Here is a 13358-nt window from a genome sequence, read left to right on the forward strand (position 1 = left end):
ATGTACCAGGTTTTAAATTTTTCTGTAAATCTAAAATTATTCCAAAATAAAAGGTTCATTTTTAAAAATAAAGCTGCTCATTGCAGGGTGTGGTGGCTCACGCCTGTAATCTCAGCAATTTGGGAGGCCAAGGTGGGTGGACCACTTGAGGTCAGGAGTTTGAGACCACCCTGGTGAAACACCATCTCTACTAAAAATACAAAAATTAGGCATGATGGCACACGCCTGCAATCCCCACTACTTGGGAGGCTGAGGCAGGAGAATTGCTTGAACCCGGGAAGCAGAGGTTGCAGTGAGCTGAGTGAGATTGAGCCACTGCACTCCAGCCTGGGTGACAGAGCAAGACTCCATCTTAAAAAATCAAACATCAGCAGGGCTTGGTGGCTCACACCTGTAATCCCAGCATTTTGGGAGGCCGAGGTGGGTGGATTACGAGGTCAGGAGATTGAGACCATCCGGGGTAACATGGTGAAAAACACGTTTACTAAAAATACAAAAATACAGCGAAGATGGATGGAGATTTGTCCTGAGGTAAACCTGGAACACATTCCTCACATATGCAAGAAAGCTGAGTGAGTGTGAAATCAGAAGTCCGCAGATGGAGAGAAACACAGGATAGGGAGTCCCAGTGGAATTCCAGTCCCTGGTGTTGTCTTGCAAGTCTGACTTGATCTCTGCCCTCCCCCTCATTTGATTATGTAAGGTTTCCAATCTATATTACTCTTTATTTATTTCTTTTTAGCTTAAGTTAGGTTTCTGTCACCAACGCATTCTGGCAAAAAGCCTGAGTCTTTTCCTTAATTTGCCCCAAATGGCCAGTTATTATGGAATTCCACTGAGGGTTTGGCCGTTGGATGAGGCACTGCGGGTATTTTGCTTATCCAGGTTGACTTTCCCATCTGTGACACTGGCCTACCTAATGAGGGATCCCAGCAAACAGAGTGGCATGCTGAGTTCTCAAAATAAACATGTTATGATAGCCTCTGCACACAGTATTCAGACAACAATCCATTATCAGTGGCTTGCCCTTATTTTTTGGTCCCTAAATGTATTTCCTGCCATTAAAAATAAAACAGCAGGCACACTCCCTCCAAGAAGGAGAAGTATGTGTGTGTAAATTGAGCTTTTTTTTTTTAATTGGAGGGGGTGTTCTGGGGTATGAGTGAAGGCCCAGTGAGGGCTGGGGCTGACAATTAGGACTGGAAAACACCTGGAAAATGGTGTTTTCAAGAGTGGAGGAAGTGGGCTCAAAGGCACTTGAGGAGGCTCTAGGGGGAAGCACAGGACAGCAGCCAAGGCAGTCCTAGAGTGGGCAAGGCCTGGGACACAGATTTTTGGCATGGCCCCTGCCTCTTTCTGTTCCAGTCCAGGAACCATCTCTTCACCGTTTTTGTTTTGGTTTTTTTTTTTTTTTTTTTTTTTTTTTTTTTTTTTTTTTTTTTTTTTTTAATGTAAAATGTGCCATTCCTGCTTACTCTTATATTCTCATCACAAAAAAAAGGTATATTATTTGGAACCTGTTACTATTGAAGATCTTGGTTTTGTAGTTCCCCAATACATTTATTTAATGCTGGATATATCATTATGTATGATGCTGTATCATCCATGGGTGGCTGACTTGTTCTCAGAGATAGTTACTGTACCTTACTGATGAGAACTACAAATACAGATGTTGCCCAGAGTATGCAGGAAAATGTGAATAATTTATTTTCTGGTCATGTTAAATTTACCATTGGGAATTTTTTTCTTTTCTTTTTCTTTCTTTCTCTCTTTTTTTTTTTTTTTTTTTTGAGACAGAGTCTCACTCTGTCACCCAGGCTGAAGTGCAGTGGTACGACCTCTTCAGCTCACTGCAGCCTCTGCCTCCCAGGTTCAAGCGATTCTCCTGCCTCAGCCACCTGAGTAGCTGGGACAGGCACATGCCATTACACCTGGCTAATTTTTTATATTTTTAGTAGAGATGGGGTTTCACTGTGTTAGCCAGGATGATCTCTATCTCCTGACCTCAGGTGATCTGCCCTCCTCAGCCTCCCGAAGTGCTGGGATTACAGGCATGAGCCATTGCACCCAGCTGGAATTTTGTTTCTTCAATGTAGGACAATGTCTCTTCCAACCACGTCTTGACTTTTTTAGGCCCAAATCACTGCATTCCTATAATGTGGTTGCTTTCAATGATGACTGCACCCTGCCTTCCACATGCCACCATTAGCAGGGAGCACAGCAAGGGGCCTGTGAGCAGAGTGAGAAGAGGAAGCTCATTTAAGCAAGATACTTCCATCTCTTGTTCTCCATGGCTTAAGACCAATGAGAGAATAATGTCACCACATCAATGGGAGGCATGGAAGTACATCAATAGGAAGTGTATGTTGGTGTTGGGGAGCAACATCTCAGAAATCTTTGGTGGATGTTATTAACTGAATATGTGTTCCCTCCCACCTACCGGCCCCAAATTCATATGTTGAAGCCCTAACCCCCAATTATAATGGTATTAGGAGGTGGGGCTTTGGAGGTAATTAGGTTTAGATAAGGTCATGAGGGTGGAACCCCCATGATGGGTTTATTTATTTATTTATTTATTTTGAGAGAGAGTCTCAATCTGTCGCCCAGGCTGGAGTGAGTGGCACAATCTTGGCTCACTGCAGCCTCCCTAGGTTCAAGCAATTCTCTGCCTCAGCCTCCTGAGTAGCTGGGATTACAGGCACCTGCCATCATGCCCGGCTAATTTTTGTACTTTTAGTAGAGAGGGGGTTTCACCATATTGGCCAGGCCGGTCTTGAATTGCTGACTTTGTGATCCACCTGCCTCGGCCTCCCAAAGTGCTGAGATTACAGGCGTGAGCCATCATGCTGGCCTATTTATTTATTTTGTGAGATGGAGTCTTGCTTTATCACCCAGGCTGGAGTACAATGGCACAATCTGGGCTCCCTGCAACCTCCGCCTCCTGGGTTCAAGTGATTTTCCTGTCTCAGCCTCCTGAGTAGCTGGGATTACAGGTGTGCACCCCCATGCCTGGCTAATTTTTTTATTTTTTAGTAGCGACAGGGTTTCACCTGTTGGCAGGCTGGTCTCAAACTCCTGACCTCAAGTGATCCTCTTGCCTTGGCCTCCCAAAGTGCTGTGATTACAGGCGTAAGCCACTGAGCCTGGCTGGGTTTAATGCCTTTATAAGAAGCAGAAGAGACACCAAAGCTTCCTCTCTCCAGCACGAGAGGACATAACAAGAAGGCAAGAGGGGAAAAGGACCCCCACCGGGAACCAAAAAGATCAGCACCTTGATCGTGGACCTCGCAGTCTCCAGAACTGTGAGAAATAAATGTCCATTGTTTAGACCACCCAGGCTGTAGTATTTTGTTATAGCAGCCTGAGCAGACTAAGACAGAGGAGACAGGCACAGCCAATCCAGGAGGACAGACTGACAGGGGATCCGGAGTCTGCCAAAGTGGTGAGGTGACTGCCCTGGAACCCGCTGGGGAAGGAGTGCACAGGTAAAGGATGCCTGCCACATGTACCCCCCTCCCCAAGATCACCTTGGCTGTGCTAAGCCAGAGGTAGCACTCTGGTCTGAAGACAGAGGTACAAGCCAAAGCATATACCCACTCAGGCAGCTCAAGAGCAAGCATTCACAGAGCCCAGAGCCTTGAACTCATGCTGTGTCCAACGTGAGTGAGAGTTACCCCAAATCAGCATGTCAACACCATTTTTCACAGCCTAATCTCATATAATCTGGTGAAAGAAATTCTAGGCCAGCCAGCAGGCGTGAGCTGCTTGTAAGGCTGCTCTTAGAACCAGACCTGGCCATGATGACTCCACAAACATGAGTCCTGGAGCTCCTCAGGGCATATGGTCCACCCTACATATGTGTGAGAGATGGGTAGGAGTAAGGGAGAGGGTTGGAGGGCACCCTGAAGAGGAGAAATGGCAAATGGGACCCACAGGGAATGGACTCAGTTGCCCTGCTTAGATGGCACCACTCACCCTAGCCAGTCCCAACCACTGGAGAGAGACTCAGAACATTTCAAGGTGGAAAATTGTGGTCAACAAGACTTCCATGGGACCTGATCTCGATGGAGACACCCTTCCTAAATGGCATTGCTAGTCCCAGAAGGGCACTTGAAAACTTTTGAGGAATACAGCCCAAAGTGCAGGACCCTTTTAAGGCACAGGGTCTGGCACAAGGGACCCCATTTTCCTGAATCTAATGGTTTACTACCATCTGCTGCATACTGTTTACTAAGACTTAACAGTAGGAGCAAGAAGGTGGGTTCAGCACTGACTCAAAGAAGCTTCTATCCATCCCCTCATCCATCCATCCATCCCTCCCTCCCTCCATCCATCCATCCACCCACCCATCCATCCATCCCTCCTTCCCTCCCACCCTTCCTCCATCCATCCATTCATCTAACATATGTTCACTGAGCACTTACACCATGCCAGTATGGTGTTAGGTTCAGGAGAAACAGCAATGGGTCTGACCAAGTGTTTCTACCCCAAGCTGGCACTGCACAATTAAAAAAGAAGGAAAAATAAAACAAGAAAAAAATTGGCTATAGATATATTTCACATACAGCTGTTCAGTTAGAAACTTTTCTCAGTTACAGTTCTTGAAAAGTGTTCCAATTACTGTGACTGTATACAATTTACCCCAAAACTTGGTTGGGGTAAATGACAATATTTATTTTATTCATGAATCTGCTATATGGATCTCTCTCTCTCTCTCTCTCTCTCTCTCTCTCTCTCTCTCTCTTTTTCTCTCTCTCTCTCTCTGAGATGGAGTTGTTGCCCAGGCTGAAGTGCAATGGTGCAATCTTGGCTCACTGCAACTTCCGCCTCTCAGGTTCAAGCGATTCTCCTGCCTCAGCCTCCCGAATAGCTGGGATTACAGGCACGCGCCACCATGCCCAGCTAATTTTGTATTTTTAGCAGAGACAGGGTTTCTCCATGTTGGTCAGGCTGGTCTCAAACTCCTGACCTCAGGTGTTCCACCTGCCTTGACCTCCCAAAGTGCTGGGATTATATGCATGAGTCACTCTGCTCAGTCTCTTTTTTCTTTTTTTTAAAATATTTTTCATGGATCTACATCTCTTACGGTCTGCTCTCAATAGGGTTAGTTTGTCCCTGCTTAGCTTGGTGAGGGTGGAGGCTTGAAGCTGGGGCTGCAATCCTTCCTCAGTTGTTTGTCTGGCTATTGATGCTGACTGTCAGCAGAGCCTTAGCTAGGGCTGGTAGTTGGAACATCTCTTCATGTTTTCTTTATGTGGCTTGGGCTTTCTCCCAGCATGGTGGCTGGGGTCCAAGAGTGAGCATTGTAATAGGGAGTAAGCCTGGTAGAAGCTGTGTCTTCTTTATGACCTAGCCTCAGCAATCACATAGCATCACTTTGGCCCTATTGGTTGGAATGCTCACAGGCTCAGCCGGAATCAAGGAGAAGGAATATTGATCCCACTTCTCAGTAAGAGAAGCGTCAGTTACTTTGTAAGGAGAAGCATGGGATGGATCATATAGATTGGTGTGGCATCTCCCAGGTTGATGCTTTCAATGTAAACAAAACAAAACAGACTGGTGTAGTCATCTTTGGGAAAAAAGTCTGTCACGAAAGCTTATACTGCTGCTGCTCCTTTTTCCAATGCTGTGCCTTTCCAAAGACACTATACAAAGTGATATTTTGACATTACGGTTTGAGATGAAGACATTCTCCAATTTAGTTAATGTTTCTAGTCAGAGATCATGCTGTGGAACAAATTTGAATTGTGCACTATGGAGAATCCCAAATGTTTTACTGTCTTGCATCTCATGTGTCTCTTAAGTTTATTGTACATGCGTGCTTTTCTTATATGTTTTAAAGTGTTCTAATGTTTAGTCTTTAATTTTCCCTTAAGGTATATGTGTGTATGTGTGTTTTATTTTTATGTTGGTTTAAGTGAAGCCCTCAAAAGATTTTAAAAATTAGCAAAGAGCGCAGAAAAAACGTATCATTTATGCCAGGCACAGTGATGTGTGCCTTTAGTTCCAGCTACTTGGGAGGCTGAGGCAGGTGGATGGCTTGGGCCCAGGAGTTTGAAGCCAGCCTGGGCAACACAGCAAGGCCCTGTCTCTTAAAAAACAAACCATCTTTTAAAGAATGACGCACTTGCATCTCTCCTCCACCAACTTGCACCTAATATTAAATCTTGTCTTTCTGGCCAGTGTAATAAGTCCTAATGTCTTACATTTTATGTAAAAGCCATATTTTAAGCAAAGTTACTTATTGCTTGTATATTTTTCTGTTGAATCAATATATTTTTTTCTATTAAAAATATTTAGGTGCCTTAGGTTGGAATTGAACAGAATTTTGCCCGTTTTAATTAATGGAAAAAATTTAACAGCTTTCCTCCTAGAAGCAGAATTTCAGGAATGAAATAAAACCCCTAGGAGGGTGATAGCTGTATGTTTCGTCATCTCCCCAAGAGCTTTTGGACAGCTTTCCCATCCTCTGTGCCTGTCACTTTTCTAATTCCCATCACCTGTTGTTCTTCCAATTAGTCACCGCTCCCTGTCTGTGACAGGTGTTCAGTATTAATTGTGTTAGAATGCATCTGGTTGCAAATAACAGAAAATTCAACAAACTCTGGTATACATAAGATTCCTCACCCCCATAAAACAGGAAGGTAGTACAGGGTTTGTGTAGCTGCTTGAGTATGACCTAAACAAGCAGGCTCCTGTCTTTCTGCTCCACCTTCCTTAGCACAGTCCTCCTCACGACCCCTAGGCTGCTGTGTGCCAGGTGTCGCATAGTTCCAAGCATGAAGCAGGGGAGAAGTGAAGGATACAAACTTCTCCAAGGGAAGAAGGAAGGGAAGGTCTCCTTTGATACTTCTGCCTACATCTTATTGGCGAGGACTTTGTCTCACTGCCACCCTTAGCAGCAAGGAAGGTTGAGAACTGTGCGCTTTGCTTTCCAGATCCTTTAGTGTAGGAAGGCAAGGGAGTGGTTGAAATAGATACTGAGTTAGCCTGCTACATAATTCGTCACACTGTGTTGAACTGAAATGTATTGCTTGGATCCACAGTGTCCTGGACATAGCCTTGTTCCCATGCTAGCACATTCTTAACTTTTCTTTTTCCTCTTCCTTCCTGTAGCTATTTTCCTGGGGGCTGAGGTGTGGTCTTGATGAAACACTCTTCAATTTTACCCTTTCTATGAGGATACTAGTTCCCTTATCACCCATTCCTCACCTCAGTTAGAAGAGACTGACTTCTGAGGTGAGGAGTCAGAATCTTCTTTGCTCCTTTCTGCTTTTCAGATACCTGTGTCTTCACCTCTACTCAACACCCTGACCCCTTCCTCTCTGAATATCCAAGGTCAGCCTCAAGGCCAGGTCCTTCGTGAAGAATTCCACCATTCCTCCCTCCTCTTCTCGCTCAGTCCAAGTTTCCTCCTTTACACTCTCAAAGCACTTAAACTGTACCTCTCCAGTGGTACTAATTATTTTCTTCGTCGAAGTGAAAGCAAGTTATTGAAAGTGGTACCGTTTACAAAATGTCTGGAGCATTGCAGGTGCTCAAAGTAGTATCTCTTACTATTATTATTACTGCCTTATCTCTATCAGATTCAGCTCTTTAATGAGAGGCTCTAAATCTTATGTTCCATTCACCTTTGTAACCCACGCCAGACCTGGAATAGAGCACTGTTCATAATTAATGATGTGCCCATGTAATAAGAGGGCGGCGAGTAAAGAACATCATTTCAGAGAAAGGGTGCTGTAATTTTGGGATGGGAGAAATTCCTAAAGCCTGGGTGGGAGCCAGAATCTTGCAGAGAAGCCCCTTACTCCGCCTGCACCGAAAACAGGTAGAGTGGATTGCCGTAAGATTCCTAAAGACGCAGGTGGAGTGCCTCCTCTGTGCTGCGATGAGGTAGGTACATCCGTCACTTCACTCCTCCCTCGCCATTTGATCCGGAAAGAGAGGACGGAATGCGCCCCGCGCGGCTATCTGGGATAGCTGCGCAGGCGCAGCTTCCGGCTCCGTGTCTCGGGAATTATTTGACGCCACCGGTTCAGCCCCGCAGAAGGCGCTGATCGGGCGCACCGCGCACGCGTAGTGGCCCACTTGGCTCGGGAGTTATTTGACGCCGCCGCCCCTGGCAGTCGGAAGTTGCCTGAGCACAGCCCAGCCGGCTGGCCCGACTGGCCTTCGTCGTCCCTTGGCGCCCTGGGAGAGTGGCTGACCAGTGGACGACGGACTGCCTGAGGACGGCCGGCCAGGGCACTGAAAGCGCCGGCCCTATGGTACGGGTCGCGTGAGGCGGAAGGCCGAGTGCAGCCGGCGGCGGCGGCGGCGCCCGCCCCAGCGATGCGGGCCCCGCCCGTAGCCTCAGGTAACTGGGCAGCCGGCCCCGCCGCGGCCGGACCCTCCCCTCTCCTTTCCTTTCCTCCTCTCCGGGCGGTCTGGGGACGGCTGAGGCTTGTTTCACGACCCTGGGTGCTCCAGGGACCCGGCCTTTGGAAGCGCATCTCCAAATTTTTGGGAGACCCACGGGGGCGGGGAAATCTCGGCCCTGGAATGGGCGGCTGCTGTCGAGTCTGTGTGAACCGGTTCTAATCCTTAGGAGCTGGCCCGGCCGTGCCAAGCTCTCTCCTGGCAACCTGGGGGAGGGGGCGGGTCTGGAGCGGAGCGAGACAACTCTGGCAAAGAATTTGGTCCGGCAGAAAGGGTAGGCGAGTTGCTGCCGCCCAGTGGGGACGATAGTGCCCATTGCACAGTGACGCTGATGAGGAAGAGTTGATAATGAGAGTAAACAGCTGACCCCCATTAAGCGATTCTTATCCGCCAGGCGTCATGCCAGGCCATTACGTTAACCACGTCTAACTTCACAGCAACCCTGTGAGGTAGGATTATTGTCCCCATTTTACTGATGAGGCGACTGAGTCCCTGGGTTGTTGGGTGACTTAATTACCCAAGGTCACATAGCTAGTAATTTGAACCGAAGCAGTCCGACTCCAGAGTTCCAAGTGCTTAACAATTAGGGCAGTGGCTCTCCTACTTTGCTACACCGTAGAATCACCTGGGGGAACTTTTGAAGGTTTCTGATGCCCATGTGGCATCCCAGACCAATACAGTCAGAATGTCTAGCGGGTGAAAGCCAGACTTCATTGTATTTTTTAAAGATGCCCAAGTGATTCCAGCATGCAGCAAAGTTTGAGAACCGCATATAATTTGATAATTCTGCATCTCGAAATGCATCTCTGCGTCTCCACCTTAAATGTGCAGGAGTATTGTCTGCGACCTTGTTAAACATGCAGGTTCCACCGCAGAGATCTTTTCTTTAGGTCCGCTGACCACTACACCTGGTGAAAGACTGTTGAGGGTGGGAAGTAACTTTCTCTGCAGGGATTCAGAGTCATCTGGAACATTTGAAGTATATGCATCTTACGCAAAACTGTTCGTTTGCAATTTTCCTAAATACACAGTACTTACTGGTGTAGCATCTCTAACCTCTGGGTTGTTTTTACATATGCTATTCATCTGCCTAGACCATCCTCTGAGCTTTCTGGCCACTCCATCCCAGCGCCTACACTTCTGCTCTCTCCTGTATACATATACACACCCTTTTCTTTTCTTTTTTTATACAGAATGTTGCTCTGTTTCTCAGGCTGGAATGCAGTGGCATGATCTTGGCTCACTGCAACTTCCACCTCCTGAGCTCAAGCAATCCTCCCACCTCAGCCTCCCAAGTAGCTGGGACTACAGCTGTGTGCCACCACGCCTGGCTAATTTTTGATTATTTTTTTTTTTAAATTTTTTAGAGTTGGGGTTCCTCCATGTTGCCCCGGCTGGTCTCAAACTCCTGGGCTGAAGGGTCCCGAACCCACCTTGGCCCGCTGTAGTGATGAGATTAGAGATGTGAGCAACCGTTCCAGGCCTACATACCCTTTTCTTCCTTTCTCTGGCTACATAGCTTTAAATATTCCCTTCAAGGTATCTCTGTCCCTGACCCCCACCCATCTTGAGTCCTTTCAGTTTGCTCTTTAGCAACATCATAGTGAAACTTACCAGTTATTTTTCTGGGTTGTAATTCTGTCCGTTCTTCTAGATTATGAGAAGCTTTAGGGCAGGGACCATGTTTTCTTCATCTCTGTATTCCTTCCAGTGCTTTGACATACAGACTCACAAAGCTTTTACTGATGGAATGGTTGGGTCCCTTTATGTTATAGATAGATCATGTTGGAAACAGATTCTTCTCTATTTCCATTTTTGTAAAAGATGTTTGGTAGTTTCCAGCTTACAGAGTTTTGTTCTTTTTGCTTAGGAATGAACATTTTAGTTATGTTCAGTCATTTGTCCAGCAGTTGAACACACACACTGAGTTCTTACCAATTCCAAGGCACTTGGTAGGACTAACCATGTGCAATCAACATTGCTTGATTTTTAGTGTCTGATTTTATCACAGATGCAATCATGTCTGTAGGGAAAGTCTTTTTACTATTGTTAGGCCTTTGCATATGTTCCCTACTTCATTGTCCAAAAAAGTGTTTAATTGTCATCCACTAAATGGCACTGCCTTGTTGGTATTTGGGAAGTACAAGTAGATGGAATTGCCATTGGTAATAGTTAATTCTGTTCACTGAGAGAGATGATGTAAATACTTAATGAGGGGTAAAATCATGATGTCACAGGAATTGACAGATGTAGCACATATTTATTGCAGAATGCCTGAACTGCCATTGGTCCGTTTGCCATATTTACAAGTTTTTTTTTTTTTTTTTGAGACAGAGTTTCGCTCTTGTTACCCAGGCTGGAGTGCAATGGCACAATCTCGGCTCACCGCAACCACCGCCTCCTGGGTTCAGGCAATTCTCCTGCCTCAGCCTCCTGAGTAGCTCAGATTACAGGCATGTGCCACCATGGCCAGCTACTTTTTTTGTATTTTTAGTACAGACGGGGTTTCACCATGTTGACCAGGATGATCTCGATCTCTTGACCTCGTGATCCACCCGCCTCGGCCTCCCAAAGTGCTGGGATTACAGGCTTGAGCCATGCGCCCGGCCATATTTACAAGTTTTAAAGGAAGGCAGGCCAATAATTCAGATTGGATTTGTTCTTGGCTGGTCTTAAAACCATCTAAGGGTTTGCAAATCTTAGTGAATATGTGTGTGAAGGTCATTATGAAGAGGTTTTTGGACAATACAGATTTTTATAGCAGTTAAACATGACAAAGTATGTAGACTGAATTAAGAACACATTTTATAAAATATTCCTTTTTTTTTTTTTTGAGACGGAGTTTCGCTCTTGTTACCCAGTCTGGAGTGCAATGGCGCGATCTCGGCTCACCGCAACCTCCGCCTCCTGGGTTCAGGCAATTCTCCTGCCTCAGCCTCCTGAGTAGCTGGGATTATAGGCACGCGCCACCATGCCTAGCTAATTTTTTGTATTTTTAGTAGAGACGGGGTTTCACCATGTTGACCAGGTTGGTCTCGATCTCTCGACCTTGTGATCCACCCGCTTCGGCCTCCCAAAGTGCTGGGATTACAGGCTTGAGCCACCGCGCCCGGCCTCCGTTGTTTTTTTTTTTTTTTTTTTTTTTTTTTCCTGAGACACACCGAGTCTCGCTCTGTCCCCCAGGCTTGAGTGCGGTGGCATGATCTCTGCTCACTACAACCTCTGTCTCCTGGGTTCAAGCAATTCTCCTGCCTCAGCCTTCTGAGTAGCGGGGACTACAGGTGCCCGCCACCATGCCTGGCTAATTTTTTTGTATTTTTAGTTGAGAGAGGATTTTGCCACATTGCCAGGCTTATGTCGAACTCCTGACCTCAAGTATTCTGCCCACCTCGGCTCTCAAAGTGTTGGGATTACAGGCATGAGCCACTGTGCCTGGCCTATAAAATATTCTTTATAAAAATTTTCTTTGTTCTGTTTTGTACTATTTGCTCAGTTTTCACTAATAACAACTGATGGGACAATTTATGTTAGATTTAGATAAGAAACTTGTCCTTGTGTCTCTGATTATGGACACAGTATCCAGTTCTTGCTTTAGCACATGGAAGAAGCTTAATCTTTAAGCCTGAAAGTTTAAGTCTTTAGTTGAGCCCCAAAGTAAAGGTGAAAAATTCCACATGCTCAGAGAACAAAAGTGACTCTAATCATGATAGCTTGGGACCTAGAAATGGGTTCTGTTTAATACAAGGTGCTCGTCAGTGTTAGCAGATGTGTTTCCTGACATGTGCAAAGACTTTTTGGGCAGAATACTTGATTTTCTTTGGTGCAAGGTGATTTAAGTTTTAAAATTAAGCTGCATGGAGTTTCATTCTAACTTTTTATAGATGTGGAAAATAACTTGGCCAAGGCTACATGGTTAGCTTCCAGCACCTCCAGTGTTAGAATGTAGCCCTCCTTCCCCTTGACAATGTCCCCTTTCTCCCCTGCCCCCTGCCCCATGAGAAAGGTTGTCTTGTGTATTGTTGTTTTGTGTTTGCACGTCTGTGTGTGTGTATGGGATAGGAAAGTGGAGAGAGTGATCTGCTTATGTTTGAGAAACTCAATTAAATATCTAGAGGCTCCTCAACTTATGATGGGATTACTTTCCAATAAACCTATCAAAGTTGAAAAGATTATAAGCCAAAAATGCATTTAACATGGCTGTTGAACATAATAGCTCAATGCGTTTAATATACCTACTGAACAGAATAGCTTAGCCTCATCTACCTTAAACATGCTCAGAACATTTACATTAGCCTACAGTTGGGCAAAATTATCTAGCACAAAGTGTATTTTATAATAAAGTGTTGAATATTTCATGTAATTGATTGAATACTGTACTGAAAGTGAAAAACAGAATGGCTATGTGGATATTCAAAGTACAGTTTTTACTGAAAGCATATTGCTTTCACACCCTGGTACAGTTGAAAATCGTAAGTTGAGGACTGTCAGTATAGTGAATACTTGGTGTGTTTTCACATACTTAGCTATATAAACTGGGGATAAAAAGATAAATAAGACACAGCCCCTTTCCTCAAGGAGTCTAATCAAAGTTGAAATAAAAATAATAGTGTAGTATCTGAAGCAGCTCTGTGAGATGGAATTTTATGCAATCATGGAACTAAATCTTATCTGCTCTGATATGGTAGCCACTGGCCACATGTGACTCGTAAGTACTTAAACTGACTAGTGAAACTAAAGAAGTGGAGTTTGATTCAAATAGTTTAAACTTAAAACTGTTTTAATTAAAACTATTAAAATTTAAAAAAATAAATTTAAATAGTTACATGTGGTGATAGCTACTGTATTGGACAAAGGAGGCCTGAGGCATAAAATATGAGAACTGTGGTGGTGCTGGTGGGGACAAACAGGGTATTCAAATATTCTTTGGGGCCGGGCACGTT

The 13358-nt window shown here is 45.2% G+C and overlaps 1 protein-coding gene across 4 annotated transcripts in view; it reads left to right on the forward strand.

Moving 5' to 3' along the window:
* The first annotated feature begins 8111 nt into the window (after positions 1–8111).
* RALGAPB (Ral GTPase activating protein non-catalytic subunit beta) overlaps positions 8112–13358 on the forward strand; it is a 97978-nt gene continuing 92731 nt past the window's right edge. For 2 of the 4 annotated variants that reach the window (XM_039479485.2, XM_039479486.2), the window contains exon 1: positions 8113–8356. Coding sequence is in view for 1 of the 4 variants with exons in the window: in XM_074406525.1 (XP_074262626.1) it covers positions 8265–8267 (3 nt within the window). In the remaining 3 variants the exon portion in view is untranslated. Of the gene's footprint in view, positions 8357–13358 lie in introns of all 4 variants that reach the window. The other 2 variants (XM_074406521.1, XM_074406525.1) reach the window with 2 other exon arrangements.

The sequence above is a fragment of the Saimiri boliviensis genome, chromosome 9 (genome assembly GCF_048565385.1).
Source record: "Saimiri boliviensis isolate mSaiBol1 chromosome 9, mSaiBol1.pri, whole genome shotgun sequence".
Taxonomy (NCBI): Eukaryota; Metazoa; Chordata; class Mammalia; order Primates; family Cebidae; genus Saimiri; species Saimiri boliviensis.